This window comes from Festucalex cinctus, chromosome 17, assembly GCF_051991245.1.
Source record: "Festucalex cinctus isolate MCC-2025b chromosome 17, RoL_Fcin_1.0, whole genome shotgun sequence".
Classification (NCBI taxonomy): Eukaryota; Metazoa; Chordata; class Actinopteri; order Syngnathiformes; family Syngnathidae; genus Festucalex; species Festucalex cinctus.
Genome location: NC_135427.1, coordinates 16,207,111 through 16,223,421, shown reverse-complemented (window position 1 = coordinate 16,223,421; position 16,311 = coordinate 16,207,111). Strand labels below are relative to the sequence as shown.

The 16,311-nt window shown below is 41.0% G+C and overlaps 2 protein-coding genes across 4 annotated transcripts in view; one reads left to right on the top strand and one right to left on the bottom strand.

The window, feature by feature from the left end:
• LOC144005465 (uncharacterized) overlaps positions 1–16,311 on the bottom strand; it is a 237,300-nt gene that overhangs the window by 199,245 nt on the left and 21,744 nt on the right. For all 3 annotated transcript variants that reach the window (XM_077503672.1, XM_077503673.1, XM_077503671.1), the window contains exons 3-4: positions 6,631–6,689; positions 4,889–4,942 (exon numbers count right to left, since the gene is read on the bottom strand). In XM_077503672.1, coding sequence (XP_077359798.1) covers positions 4,889–4,942; positions 6,631–6,689 — 113 coding nt within the window. The remainder of the gene's footprint in view (positions 1–4,888; positions 4,943–6,630; positions 6,690–16,311) is intronic.
• LOC144004890 (zinc finger protein 503-like) lies at positions 329–4,194 on the top strand. Its single transcript, XM_077502557.1, has 2 exons — positions 329–1,056; positions 1,461–4,194. Exons 1-2 carry the CDS (start codon positions 763–765, stop codon positions 2,844–2,846), a joined length of 1,680 nt encoding a protein of 559 aa, XP_077358683.1. The 5' UTR covers positions 329–762; the 3' UTR covers positions 2,847–4,194.

The window sequence follows — 16,311 nt, the reverse complement described above, 5'->3', positions numbered from 1 at the left end:
ATTATTTTCTCAGCATCAACTTCCTCATTATTAATATTGTTTCGATCATATGAATTCGAAGTGCTTCCGCTTGGAAAAAAAATGTCCAAAAATCTTTCACCTCTGTCTCCGCAAACACATTGCTGTTCCCTCCAAGTGCTGGTAGGGCAGTACGGTAGTTAAGTGGCGAGTAGTACGCGCCTCGCAGGTTTGAGGTTCTGGGTTTGAACCTCCCGCATTCCAAAAAGATGCTTCAATGAGGACTCTTATTTGTAAGTCATACTATGGCTCAATAAAGGTCGGGGAAAGACCGGATGAGATCATTTTGGTCCGTGAGCATGCGCACAGCACTCAATTACGCATGAAAACACGCAGGCCGTTAAAAGGCGCCGCGAGAGTGAAACACACCCTCGCGTGGATGCTGCGCGTCATTTTTCTTCCTCTCGTCTTTTCACCTCGGATCAACTCTTGCAGCAGGCTGCGATCAGCGGGGACTAGAGCGCGCATGGACGTGTGTGGGTGGAGGCGGAGGGATTCCTGCCTTCTTTTGGACGCACCACCGCCGCCGCTCTTCCTCCTCCTCCTGTAATCCGAGCGCGCTCTCGGACCTGCGACCACACCGTCACAGGACGCCGACGGGAGAAGAGACGAAGACGTCGGCGACAGCGCACGGATAATTCGTCCATGAGGATTTAACGCTTTCCTGTTTTGCTTCTTTTTGGAGCGCTTGCACGCGCATTCGACGCGCATGCATTTCTCGGCCATTTCCACGAGCTTTGGGTCATGATCACATCGCCCGCGCTGTCTGTCCTAAGACGCAGCACCAATCCAGCGTGGGAGAGCCGCTCGTCGTCGGGCGAGGGAGGCGCACCGAGCCCCGCCGCCGTCCGCCCGTACGCGCAGCGCAGCGCCACCGCCGACGACGCCGCCTTCGCAGTCTCCTCCCCCGCGGACCCGCACCGCCAAGCCGGCCGCGTGCCCATCAAGCTGCTGAAAATGCTGACGGCCCGGGCGGGACACATGATGCACCCGGAGTACCTCCAGCCGCTCCCGTCCACGCCGATCAGCCCCATCGAGGTGAGTCCGCCCACGTCGAAGTCTTCGCCCGCGGGGCTGTTTGGGTCAGCAGATTCGGACCACCACCTCATTTTGTGTGGTCCAATTTCTAAGCAAATAAAGCCTATTCACTTTTAATTAAATACACATTGAACAATTAGTTTTTGTTTATTAATATTTGGTTGCCACTACTTTACACAAATGTAATTTGCAGTAATGACATAACGGTTCAATTGTGTATAATGGTCTGCTTAGGGACTATCACTGTCAAAAAGACTATTTTTATTTTAACGATATGAACAGTGCCAAACGTATGCTCACTTTGCATTTGATACATGAAAGCTGCAGTGTGTGCAAAATTACGGCCAAAAAGTCCCAAAAATGACTTTTCCCCCTCACTAACTGAGATGTGTTGTGCCTGGCAGTTGGACGCCAAGAAGAGCCCGCTGGCGCTTTTGGCCCAAACGTGCTCCCAGATCGGCAAGCCGGACCCCCCCGCCTCCTCCAAGCTGTCCTCGGTGGCGTCCGGTGGCGACAAGGAGAGCAAGGCGGCTCCCTTGAAGATCAGCGACATCGGCGCGGACGACAAATCGAGCTTCAAGCCCTACGCCAAGTCGTCGTCGTCAGACTCCAAGAAGGAGCCGAGCCTGAGCCTGAATGGAGATAAGAACGGTTTCCGGGTGCCGAGCGCCACCTGCCCGCCGTTCACGCCTAGGACAGGCAGCCCCAGCGCGAGCCCGAGCTCCTGCGCGTCCGCTTCCGCCTCGCCGCTGCCCTGCGACGCCACCAAAGCGGCGGACAACAAGGACGACAAAAAGGAGGCGTGCGGCGAGCGCAGTCCCAACGCTTCTTCGCCGGACAGGACGAGAGGAATTAGCCCTGACGGCGGCCGGGAGAGCAACAAGGCCGCCGCGTCGTCGGACTCGCCGTCCATCACCGCGTCGCTGCTCGGCTCCGGCCTGGTGGCTCCGGTTTCCCCTTACAAGGCCGGCCACGCGGTGTTCCCGCTGCCGCCACCCACCGGCATTTCCTACCCGGGGAGTTTGGCGGGCGTCTACGCGGGCTACACACAGGCGTTCCTTCCTCCCGGCATGAGCGCGCATCCGTTGGCGGCGTGCGGCAAGGCCGCGACGGGGACCAGCCCCCTGGCCGGGGCTTCCCCTCCCTCGCTCATGTCCGCCGCCGCCGGCTTGTGTCGGGACCCGTACTGCCTCGGCTACCACTGCGCCAGCCATTTGTCGGCGGTGGCGGCCTCCGGCGCCAACTGCGGCGAGCTCAAGTCCGGATACCCGCTCGTGTACTCGGCGCACCCGCTGCACGGCGTGGCGTCGTCGGCGCCGTCGTTCGGCGGACACCACCACCCTCTTTACCCGTACGGCTTCGTGCTGCCCAACGAGCCGCTGCCGCACGCCTGCAACTGGGTGTCGGCCAACGGCGCGTGCGACAAGCGCTTCTCCAGCTCCGAGGAGCTGCTCGGCCACCTGCGGACTCATACGGCCTTCGCGGCCGGCTCGGAGAAGCTCCTGGCCGGCGGCTACCCGGGCTCGACGTCGCTGGCGGCGGCCATGGCCTGCCACATGCACTTGCCCTCCGGCGGAGGGGGCAGCAGCCCGGCCAGCCCCGGCGCGCTCGCCCTGAGGGGCCCGCATCACCCGCTCGGACTGGGCAGCCGCTACCACCCGTACTCCAAGAGCCCCCTGCCCGCCCCCGGGGCCCCCGTGCCCGTGCCTGCGGCCACCGGACCCTATTACTCCCCGTACTCCTTGTATGGACAAAGACTGACCACGGCCTCGGCTCTGGGATACCAATAGAGACCGTTTCAAAAAAAAAAAAAGAAATCACAAATTATATCTATACACACATTTATAAAGGAGATTTAGGCCCAATGAGTTTTTTTTATGTATACTTGATGCAGGGACTGAATCCATGATGTGTGGATCGGTGTATTTATTTGAGATAGCTTCAAGCGTGACTTCGGAAATAAAAAAAAAAAAAAAAAAAAAAAAGATAAATAACTTGCAAGAGCGTGGATGTGTATTATTTGGGAGACACCACACCCTAACACATGATTAAAAAAAAAAAAAAAGGAACCCCAGGGTTGTCTGCACTGTGATGGATGTGGAAGATCAATCAAAAAGAACTTTCTTCACAATTGTCATTGATTTATTGATTGCTTTATGGATGGGGATGCACCATCAAGTCTCATTTCAACTTTGAGAAAAATCAACATGTAACATCCCAAGGCCTTGAGAGACATTTTATTAAAATTTGAGTTTTAAAACATTTCATAATATTTGTGTAATTCCACTAAATTGGTGAAAATTGATGCCAACTTAAATTTCAGTCTATTGTTCTACTCTGAATCAGAAAGAATGCAAAATGTGTGTATTGGCCCTATTCAGGAAACTTTTGATCGGACTGAAACTCCTCATTTAGGCCTGAAAGTAACATGAGGGAGTTTTTAGCATACAATTAGCAAATACATGAAACAAAGCTTATCATAATTCATGCCAATAGCATGTTGACACATTACGGTGTTTCAACTAAAACATTTCAAAAATAAATAAATAATATTCATACTTTTGGCCTTCTGTGGCCTGCAGAGGACCAAATGACGCAACTTCCTGCATGTGGACCATGTGACATGTGGAATGTTCCAAAATGTTCAGAGAGGAGGGGTTAAAGTGCGCAGTATGACAGTACTGAATGAAAACCCAGGAAGTTACACAACTCAAGTGTGACTATTGGGTTTTCTTTTTATATATACATATATTTTTTAAACAAAATCAAGGATAGTTGAAGTAAGCAGTGACACAAATGTGAAAATAATTTTGGGAAGTGAGGCAGGCATTTTTTGTTATTTTTTTTAAGTGTTAAAGTTTGTTTGAACTAAGCTTTTAAATGGCATTTTTCAAATATGCACACAACTATGTTCAGGACATTAATCATCATCATAAAGTAAATTTTATGGGAAATGGCCAATATTACTCACATTTGGTAATTAATTTTTTGGGTAACTGCAGTATAGTTTTGGGGTTCAACATCATCACTGGATGCCGACATGAGAGGGTCAAAATATTAGGAATGGCTCTCAGGGCACATTTACTACAGGCACAATATTGAACATGTTATTAGTAAACGTGGGTATTTTCTTTGTGAAAGGAGGCCACTTTTGTCTTCTATAATGTTATTGTCAGATCCATCCAAAAATAAAACAATCGTCCTTGGAGGTCCATATTTAATTTATGGGAAAGTACCATTTTTCTTCTTCCGCTCTATTTTGAGAACTTTGTGGTTTGAGTTTTACTACAAAAATTGTGTTTGTTTTTAGCATTGCGCAACTGTCCGTATATCAAATGCTCTCGGGGGCCTTTCAGTACCCACGGGCCGCATGTTTCCTACCCCAGCTTCAGCTTGTTGACACTCATGTTTCTTTATCTTGTAATGACATCATCAGTGTCCAAATAAGCAACATGAAGTCGGTGTCACGCGCCATCTTGTGGTTTTTCACGCTCATGTCGTGTTCCGTCGCAAGCGTGACTGAATGACGACGATGACGACGACATGAACCGCTTGGCAATTTGGGATGCGTTTATGATGACTTGATTGAATATTACACACTATTGTGTTGTGACGACGTGAACTAAGTACTTACACGGCGGTGAGAGAACACGAGAGCGTTTAACTGGGCCCACCAACAGCCAAAATTTCAGAGTAAAAAAAAAAAAATCCAAACATCTAGCCTGAATATTCGTCGAGTGAACCTCAACATGTGGTCCAGTATTTTCATATTCACAGATTTTGGAGCCTGACATGACAGTGGTTGTCAATTTCAAAGAAAAAAAAAACTTACCTTTTGCTGGTTTTCTGCTCCGTCTGGTGGTATTTTGGCGCCAAAGAACAGCTGCTGCATTTAGACAAAAGTAGTTATTTGACACCATCTCATGGCATCTAAACAAATTTAAGTACATTATAAACCATTTTTTTAAGCATAAATTTTGCATCAATTACTGATGGGCATTGACTGTGGCAGGTATAAGCATGAAAGGAACGGTGAAAATCTGCAACTAATTTATGTTCCATTATAATTGACATTTAAAAAAAAACACACAAAAAAAACGTAAGAATAGTAGAATTTGCAAATGCCAAGCTGCAAATATAGTATGTGGTGGCCCACTCCACACATGCTGATTTTCTAGATGTGACAATCTTTTGTTTTTTTGTTGTTGTTGTAAATACTATTTCAACATGCACTAACCAACATGGCCACCAACAAATAGGAACCATTACAAAATCACAGTCCGTGTTGCTAACTATTCTTAGCTACTTTTATGATCTCTCTTGCAACAATCCAAAAACAAAACAAAACTTGTAAGTTGAATTCCGGCTAAAACAAATGAGTCGTTGTTTTGTTTTGAAATATTGTTTTGCGCATGATGCAGGAGGAGCTGTGTGCAAAGCAATTGCTGAGTCATAATTTGTGCTGATCACTGCCAAATATAATTTTTAGGGATGTTCGATACCACTTTTTTTCAGACCGATACTCAGACCCTCAGTACTCACCGATACCAACTGCCGATACCAGTAGTACATTTTGACAACAACAAAAAAAATCACTAAAAGATATTTTTAAACAAATATATTTCCTTTAATTTTGACAAAAAAAAAAAAAAAAAAAAAAAACAGCACAGTCACTCTTCAATAGTCTTAACGCTCAAAATAAAACACAAAAATGCTCTTTTAGTTTAAGATTCACAATTTTGAAGTATTTCCCCCTCTTCCATCTGCCGCTTGTACTCGTCTGCGTCACGAGTACTCGAGTGCTTGAAAAAAGTCTATCGGCCCGATACCGATACCTGGTATCGGTACTCAACCATCCCTAATAAATTTCATATAATCTGTCATGAGAAAATATGTATTTTTCTCAATTTTGGAACAGCTGAAAAAAGTTAATTCTTGGGGGAAAAAACATGTTAGGGGGGAAAAAAAACATTCAAAACTTGATGCTATGCAGGAGAAAAAGCACAACACCATCAGGGGGAGAAAAAAAAAAGAAATGACAAAAAAATATATTTTGAAAATTATCATTGTCATGGAAGCAAATTATTTAAAATCAAATTGTGAAAAAAAAAATTTAAAGTCCATTATCGCTGACAGATCTATTTGAACGTGATTGTCACTCCAATTGTAGATCAGGGAGGGAAAGGAAAAAAAAAAAAAAAAAAAAAAAAAAAAAAACTAAATAAATTCCTCCATTAGCTAATCATCGGTTAGTACAACAAATATGCTCAAATTTGTCCCGATTGCTGGTATGGGTGCAATATGTCACCAGCTGCTTTAATAACAACAAACTGTTTGATCGCTGTATCATCATATTTTCCTCATAAATGTCCTCAGATGACTTTAGACAAAACTCAAATGGCTCAATTCCACTCAAGTCATATGAGCTAATGACACACATACAGTGCAACAGTGTGCTGGTGTTCACTCCGCTACAGTAGCCGCCCCCCCCCCCAAAAAAAAAAAAACCCACAGAACTGGTCACGGGGGAAGATTTTATTGTGGTCAGTCGTGATTCAAATTTGTTGTTCTTACCGTGATTTTGTTTACAGGAGAGGTCACATTTTATTTGACGAATAATTGTTGTCCTCCAGCTGGAAAAAAAGAACACAAGAAAGTGTCAACAAGAAGATGCATTATGAGGAAAAAAAAAAAATCAATTTCCCCTGTAAGGGATTTAAATTAGTACAAAAACTAGATTACATTGAAAAATGTATGCAGTGGTTAAGAAATTGTATGAGCTCGGCACCATTGCAAAACCAAAAATTGAAAATGATGACATTGTTTGAAACTGTTCAAATGTTATTGAAATTGTTCGCATCTAAACAAAATCGATGATACAGGACGGTGACAGTATAAAAATATTAAGCACAGCTTTTCTATTTTAAAAATGTTTTTTACTTCAATGTTTGACTTTTTTGCCTTCTTGGGTTTTTTTTTACTTGAAAATAGTTGACAATATACGTGAGAGAACGAGCTTCCCTGCAGCGGAAGACATTTTCAAACACTTTGTAAGCACAATAGTGCAAATATTGCTTCACGGGCCCCCGTCAAACTTATTAATGACCCAATCAGGGGGAGGGGCGTGGTTTTGACCCCCCACCCCCCACATTGACTTCCTGCTATCTAGGCTTGGATTTAAAAGGCCAGAAAGGTCCAACTTGAAATCTGATTGCGTCATCCATCTGACCACAGAGAGAGGGGAAAAAAAACAAAAAAACATGCGTTTGAGCTCGTTTTTGCACAACTGCAAGGACCATCGAGAGCCAAAACTTCCACAGTAACTCCAATTTCAATATTGCAAATCAACATGAATTGATATTCCACAAAACACATTTAAAACGTCAGATATGAAAGTTTATCATAAAGAAAACATGAAATGAAAAACGATTACAGTGACAATTACAATTTCATCTCGTGAATATCCACTAGCTTAATGCTAACACATCATGTGAAGGGTCATTGACGCGTTTAGGGGAATTAGCATAGATGCTACATTTATTACAAAGCTTCACACAACTTCTACAGCAACACATACAAGAGCATACGACGATAGAAGCAGGAAAATATGAACAGAACGAATATCAAAACACCATAAAATATGAAATATCCACCGATCCGAACCAGCCAATTACATCTGTGTCAAGTAGGGGTGCGAATTGCCTCATATCTGGCGATTCGCTCCATATCACAATTCATAAGGTCACGATTTGATACCGATTAAAACTGATAAGAATCTGTAAGTCCATTATTGCAGTTTTTTTAAAACTCAAATTTAGGAAATACTAATTAGTAAATTTGTACATGTACACTAAGATTTGTATGATAATGTATTTAAGTGACACTTCAACACTAAACAGGTTTGCAATCTGTTTCATTGCACGCTGCAATATTGCGATATTTTATTATGCAAGATCCTTTTGGACCAAACAGAATGTATATTTATTTTTTATGTATTGATTTATGTTGGCAAAAACTTGAAGTTGGAGTGGAGCATGTGCACTGCACAGTAGTGACTTTTTGGTACAAAAAAAGCAAATGTTTTAATGTAAAAAAAAAAAAAAAAAAACCTTGTGCACTGTGCAGTAGGACGGTCAATCATTTTTTGGTACAAAAGAAGAAAATGTTTACCCCATTTAAGAATATTAAGACCAATTTAAAAAAAAAAAAAAAACATATATATATATATATATATATATATATATATATATATATATATATATATATATATATATATATATATATATTTTTTATTTTATTTTTTATTTTTTTATTTTTTTTTTAAAGTGCCAATGTACAAATTTAAACTCAAAAATTAGTATTTTTTTATGATTATGCTGATTTTGTTATGTCAGTGAAACTTTCAAATGACAAAATGACAAACATGCGAAATTTCGATCTATTCTGCGCGCACGTGTTTATTCTGACGTCGTCCGATGGTGAAACGGCAACAGACGATTTCCCGCGTCGGCACGTCCGTCAACGGCGGCCTCTGTCGTCTTTCAACACGCCACGCAGTCTCTAATTTACGCACGCCACTGACAACGGCACATTTCGCAAGGCCTTCATAAGCGGGAAACTTTTTTTTTTTTTTTTGTCTCCAACAAACATCTTGCTCACAGTTTGTCAACTGTCACTTGCGTGTGATTAATGAGCACCAGGCCTATTGTGTGTGTGTGTGTGTGTGTGTGTGTGTGTGTGTGTGTGTGTGTGTGTGTGTGTGTGTGTGCGGCTAATTAACTGCAGGCTGACTGAAGCGCTCAGAATGGCTCCTCCTCCGATAACCTCGTCTCGTCTCCCTCCCTCGTGCTTGGCGGTGGCATGTGGAAGCGCTTAGCGACAAATCTGCGAGAGGCCGCGCAAACGTTGACTAAGACGAATGGTCGCTGAGAGCAGTAAACAGCCTCTAATTTCAGCTAGTTTAAATGTATGACAAGCTGGCACCGCGCCTCCCCGCCATTCGTGCTTTTTTGTCAGGGGGCGGGGAAATGTGGCCAAACTCCGCCCCTACCATTCATGCTAAAAATGACACTCTCCATCTTGGCAGACATCCTAGCTGCCTTTTAAGGTTGACGATACAGTCATGAGCATTGATAGGTCGCAGGTTTTTTTAAAAGGATCGTTTTACGGATTTTTACAAAACTTTTTGCAAGATGTTCATTGCAACCCACAGTTAACGTCTGGGTTTGGAACCATGTGGGTGGCAGGTGGTGTTCTGGTTGGTGCTGTATTTCACTTTGCTTCATCTTTCTTTCCTTTGATCTTTCCTCTGGTCTCCTGACCTTCTGAACATCACGACTCTGAAGTAATCCGGTTAAGGTGAAGGGTTTGGGATTTTTATTAGGTTTCAGGTGAATTAAAAGTATTTTTTTGTTTTACTCCACCCGTTTATGCATAAATACATTCACTATCAGTAGTCTGTGTACTGTACTCACTGTTCCATTAAAAATGCACATTCAAATGGTGTCTTGAGATGTGAGCTGAACTTGTTCCATGACCATGATCTTAACTCGAAACACCCGCATTTCAAATCATCTTTCCCCATTGAAATGCAATGAATCTGTTCAAGCATCTCTACAAAAATTTTGCAACGTACTTTTCCTAATAAAGGGGGGGGGGGTACTCCATTAAAGGAGTTTTCGCAAGGACCATGGCCATGTCCAAAAGAGTTGAGGACATGGTCGAAGGATCCGCCTTCAAACCTTCTAACAGTGAGGAACGTGTGCGAGACCTTTAATTGCTGAAAAACAAATATACTTTTTTTTTCCCTGAGGAAAGAAGAGAGTCTAATCTTTCTTTTCTATGTTTTAATAGCAATAGAACACAATATTCTGTGGACCTTGCAAAATGGTCAAAATCCAGAAAAAGAACCGGGAGCGAAGGACAGTTGCATCAGTGAAAATGGCTGCGATTGGATGAGTTAAGTGTTAGCATTAGCATGAACTTCGCTCTCTTAAGGCAAGGCAGTTTAGCTTCTATAAGGCTAAACTCAGTAGCTGAAATGTGCATTGTGTAATTCTCTCTTTTTTTATATATATATTTAGACTTGACTTGTTCACTAATTTGACAAACGTGCTCGTTTGCAAAGTGAGTTGAGTCACTTTTGAGTCCAAGCATCTCAAGGCAGCGCTATTTTGGATCACTTGAGAAAAGCTCATCAAATTTCAGTGTGAAAGACGAACATTCCAGTTATCTTTAGCGCTGTGAGATGTCAGAACGGGTCCAATTGGATCCATGGGTTAAATAAAAGCCAAAGCCATCTTATTGTAATCCCATGATTGTGATTGATGAAGACAGAAGGGAGACGGTTTCAACACACATGACAGATTGGGAATCACTTGGCGAGCTCTCAGCCAAGTAATGACTCTCTTCTCGTTTCTTGGACGCGCACACGTACGCGACGTCAATTATTTTGCTGGCTGGCCCAGGGAAGACGCAACTGAGGCGCGTTTACGGCTTCTGCCTACTCAAATGCGCCTTTTTAATGACGCCCCGCGGGCATTTGGAGGCAATATAAATGCTTGTACGCCAGCCAAGACTTTTTGGTGTAACTCGAGGCGCGGATGAAACATAAAAACAAGAATAGTGCTTTTAATGCCGCTCTAACAAGGTTACTTATCTGGCGGTCTATATGTGTGTAAACATGAGCTAAATGTCAAGTCGGCTCATAAAGAGCCTCGTAAATTTGGCTGGCCGGTGGCTCCGTGTCGTTCGGGTTATGACGAGCGTAAATAAGCCGGTTTGGGTTTTCGGCGTAGTCGTCACTCTTTTGGCCCCCTGCGTATTTATCGCGTGAAAAATGAGCCATGTGTAATGACATTTCCCATACGAAAAGAAGGGGCAAAACATCCGGCGCACGATTGGACGAGAGGAACAAACCCCTCCCCCCGCCCTGAAACCGATGACATGGAAAGCACTCGTGACTGTTTACAAAAAGTATCTCAGTTGGAGTGGCGGCGTTCCAAGCCCCCGAGGATGATAAACGACTCCGCTAACCCTGCGGGACTGCAGACCCAAACCAGGACTAAGCAAATTGCCGTGCGAAATACTTGGGCATGAGCGGAAAGAAAAAAAAGTGGAGGAGGTGCTGCCCGCTGCCGCCAAAAAAAGGCCCCGGTTGCTAGCCCCTCTCAAGTCCCACTTGGATTGTTGCTGACCAGACTTCATTCGCCGTTCATAAATCAAAGCACAGTTGAGCAGCGGTTCTCAAAACCTTCACAGCAAGTAGCACCTCAAAACAAATTACTTGGCTCTTAAAACAATATTACAATGCTATCGGGTTAGCCTAAGTTTTTGTTGTTGCAACACTCCAATCTCAAATCTTCGTCAAAATGCAAACATACATCAAGACCGGTCAATCCTCATAAGCCACACTAATATTAGTCGGTCTTGGGAAAAGGAAATACCCGTCACTAAAAGCGTTACAACGCCACAACATAGATGCTATTCGTTAGCTCACCTATGACATTTCCTGTTATGGGTTAGCATTGAGCTAGTAGGCGTACCAGCTAGGCTATATAGTCTGTATAATGCTGCATTCGAGGATGTCGCATTTTCCAAGTTCAAACCAGGAAGTGTGTACGGGAACGCCCCATTGAACTTGGAAATTCCACTTGCGAAGTCGGACAAAAAGAAGGACCCCGACTTCACCGACGGACTACAATGTGACGCCACTCTACAAATGGCAACCACAGACCGTGAATGATAAAACACAATTTACTCGAGTATATAACTAGATAGCTTTCTTCATTCATAAATATTCAACATAACTTGACGTAACGCAACATACGTGACAGTATGCCGCTATCTCCCGGCACGAAATTATACAGTGAACTACTTAACTGTATGAATGCTTATGATTAAGATAAAAACAATAAATTAAGCAAAAGTACGAGAAGGTAAGTTTGCTGGAGGTCAAAAATTAGTTTTAAGAACCAAAATTAAAAACAATTTACCACTATTCGCCATTTTGGTTGTTTACTTTCACCTCGAATGCTTTTTCAGGTCGAAACTGGGAAAAAACAAGTGATATATCCATCTTCCAATAATCCTTGAATGCAGCATAAATCACTGACCTGTGTGTGTGTGTGTGTGTGTGTGTGTATGTATATATATATATATATATATATATATATATATATATATATATATATATATATATATATATATATATATATATATATATATATATATATATATATATATATATATGTATGTATGTATGTATGTATGTATGTATGTATGTATGTATGTATGTATGACTGGATAGCAGATAGCCCATAAGATGCCAGTACAAGCTGTTGAAGTCACAGGGTGGCTATCTTGTTACTCCCACTTTGTGAGCAGACTGTATAAGCTTTACGCTATACATACAGGTGAGACATATACCGCTCGTAGGCAGTTAGTATAAGACCGGAGGCGGGGTAAGAGGCTTGTGCCGCGGTGGTCACTATTTTTTAAACAAGTAAAAAAATTAATTAAAAAATAAGTGGACGGTATATGCTGCTTTGAAGACCCACTTTTTCTTTTACCGCTCAGTTTCTTAGACCCCAACATTAGATTTGGCTGAGACATATTTTGTTGAATTACATTTATAATTATTAAGTTTGGTCCTGTACTAAACATCATTAGGTATATAATTTATACACTTATTTAAGGCAAGTTTTAAAATGTCTAAGTCCTCTTGTTTATGCTTAATAATTTTAAAAACCTCAAAAGTCTTGGCTTATCGGCCAGCCAGTCATACATGTAGATCAGTGGTATAAATACGCACATTACACTCATTTCATTTTATATTTTGTTTGGCAATGAACTTCAACTCGGCATAGCAATAATAGCTTGATTTTTATTTATTTTTTTAAAGATTGTTCACTCTACAAAACTGCTGCTTATTGTGAAGCAAATAATCACTGAAATCTCAAGGGACCACTGCACTTAATGGTAAATAATGATTGAATTAAAATGTATCACAAGTAAGATCCAAGTGTTAAAAATCTTCAATCTAGCAGAACTGTATTTGGCAGTGACTCTATGGCGTACCACAAGAGGTACACGTAGTACACTTTGAGAACTGGTGAGGGATTTGTTTTTCGTGCAGGAAATGAAAAGCAGATGTTGTGTAGCGCAAACGCTGCTTTTGCATGGGAGACTCAAATCGGAGCACGACCGTTCGAGGACAACTTGAGGCACCTCGTGTGTTTGATAATCTTCAAAACATTGTTGGCCTGCGCCGGAGGCGATCGCACAACCGCGCATGATCCATTTGCATCTGGCGGCGGGCCAGCCAGCCGGCCTGAAAAACGGCCACGCAGGTGCAAAGCTGTTGTCCATCTTTGCTCCGATGGATTTTTTTTATTATTATTTTTTTTTTTTTACTTTTAGCATTTCCTGACGTTCAACCAGGCAAGAAATGACAGATTTTGCATAATAGGGACGTCGTTTATTAGTAGATCGCTTCTTGATGGGTTTTTAAACGGTAAAAAGTGATACTTTGAGTTTTTTTTTGTTTTTTTTTTGTTTTTGTTTTTTAAATTTCAGTTCAAAGTATCGCTCTGATGATATTTCGTCTTCATACCATACCTCACATTAAGATACGATAAAATACGATACAAGGCTTACGATAATAATCACGATATGACGATACCCCACTTATCGATACATTGCTCAGGTAATAAATCCACGATAAAAGTAATATAATAATAATAATAATAATAATAATAATAATAATAATAATAATAAATTAAAATTAAAATAATTCATATTATAAATATATATAATTAATTTTTTTATAATAATTCATAATATAATACAAATATAAATAAATATAATATAAATACATAATATATAAATATATATAAATAAAAACAATTAATATATAATAATTATAATAATAACAACAACAACAAAACTAAGCTCATGAGTCTTCTTCTCCTGAAGACTTCTGTACATTTCCCTGCCACACTTATGAGGCACTCCCCCTAGTGGCCTGCCAAGTAATTGCTCATTAAGTCATGAACAATGGAGCCGTTATAGCGGCTGGATATTAACTACAAATATCGCGATACTTGCGTAGACGTACCGATGATTTATCGGGAGACAAAGTATCCTCCTCCTACTCAAGATGATACCTTTAAAAAATAAATAAATGGCCCATAGATTATTTCATTTCGCCAAAATGTGAGGATGCTGGCGTATGCCACCACATTGCTACCTGCCAAAATAATTTCTACTTTTTTATTAATCATTAACACAGCACCTTAAGCACACACATTGACTTTGTAGCTTATGCTTGAGCTTTTTTTTTTTAATTGAAAATTAAATTGAAAGAGAAACATTTTGTCGCAACTCAGATGATTTCCCGCAAATTGCCAATAAACTTGACAATTTTTCTGCAGGGTAAACATTGCCGAGGAAAAGTGATAGTTAACGTCTCACCGGGAAGTTTATAAGAGGCGCCTTATCAGCAATCTAATCTGCGTGACTAAACGACGATGGCCGGCCGCCAGACGGATTTAATTACGCGCCGCTCTCGCCTTATTAAATGGCGGTTAAATGTTTGCTCGTACGTGTAAAAGAGCGCCGTCCATTAGCGACTTCAGGCTGCTTGAGTAAACAACAAAAGGAGGCATTGTGGAATGATGCCGATGGGGAGGAAAAAAAAAAAGTATGGACTGTACATATTTGATGTAAACAGAATCATTTTGCCATCAAAATCCTTGCTCAGCCTTGTAAAGCAAAAAAATATGAACTTTTTTTTTTCCTGGTGAAAGAAAACGGCCTCTGTCTTTCTGCATGTTTGCTTTTTATATTTTCACAAAATATTCTGTGGGTTCTTGAAAGATGCTGAGAAGTCTGCTTCCAAAACTGTCAATGACTTAAGCTCCTCCCCCTGACTTCAACATAGTTTCCTCCACCCCAAGATTGCGTCAAAGCAACATTTTTGCATTCAATGTGGCTTCGGCCTGCCTGACCACAAAAACAGCAAAAGGATGAGTGGTGAGTTTTGCAACAAATAATGGAGAGTAGGTTCTTAAAAACAAACAAAACAAAACAAAAAAAAATCTTTGAGTGAGTAAGCGAATTCAGAAATGCTAAACTGTTAACTCATTCTCTCGCAGCCATTTTCACAGAAGCAATAAGTACAAATAAATAGACGGAACCTATCAAAAGAAAGATTAAAGTCTCTTCTTTCATCAGGAAAAAAAAATATATATTTCCATTTGTTTCAATTTTGCAGCAATTAACATTAGAATATAGCTAGGTTTCATCGTTATTCATAAATCTGTTTAGAACTGTGGGGAAATCAGCTCGTTTTCAACATGGCCATGGTTGATCGCATATTCTGCTATAACTACTAACTACTACTAACTATTTCTTCAACCGTTCTTTGTAGTTGAGAGGCTGCATCAAAGCCTTATTTCTGTATGCTCTTAGCATAAAAAAAAGAAAAAAGAAAAAAGAAGTATCAATACGTCTTTGGGACACTTAAAACTTTTTTTTTCTTTAACTCATTTTTGGGTGCAAATGAGTTAATATGCAGAAGTTGACCGTACAGTGATACTTGACACGTAAGTGCTCATATTTATAAACTTGTAATTTTGTCTCGAAACATAAAGCAAAAAAACACAAAAAAAAACTTTTTTTCATTCAGCAAAATATGCGAATTCAATTAGTTAATTGAATTAAGTCAGTTAATTTATTGTAATTACCTCTCACTAATCAATAATTGGATGGTGGTGCACATTTTTGTTAATGTTAGACTGGTCAAATTTAGATATAAGCATAAAATTCGTTATGAAACTTATTGCATGCATATTACATGGGCCAATTTCGCGATATATTTTTTCGATATATTGTGCAGCCCAAATATCCCTAGGGATGGCTCGGAGTAAAATTTATAAAAACAAAATGATCCAAATGGTACGATTGGTTGAACCTTATTTTTGTCAATAAAAATATATATTTTTTTAAAATGGGGACATTCATAAAATGATGTACCACTGTAAAAATTAATAACCCCCCAACTCAGCAACCATTTTCATTCCAAATGGTCCTAACTTCTGACCATTCATGTTGGATTTCATGAAGAATTAACGTGGATTGGTTGCAAGTATGCTGAATCTTCCTTCTATTTGTGTTTGCCTTGCGATCGTGAAAGAAAAAAGAAAAAAAGTTGAAAAGGAGTTTTTTTTTGTTTTGTTTTTTTTGTTTTCTTGG

What these genes read in the sequence shown, in the direction of transcription:
- LOC144004890 (XM_077502557.1), top strand. Translation starts at nt 763, where the DNA reads ATGATCACATCGCCCGCGCTGTCTGTCCTAAGACGCAGCACCAATCCA. An exon ending in CGCCGATCAGCCCCATCGAG is followed by an intron (nt 1,057 to 1,460) that starts GTGAGTCCGCCC and finishes TGTGCCTGGCAG; the next exon opens with TTGGACGCCAAGAAGAGCCC.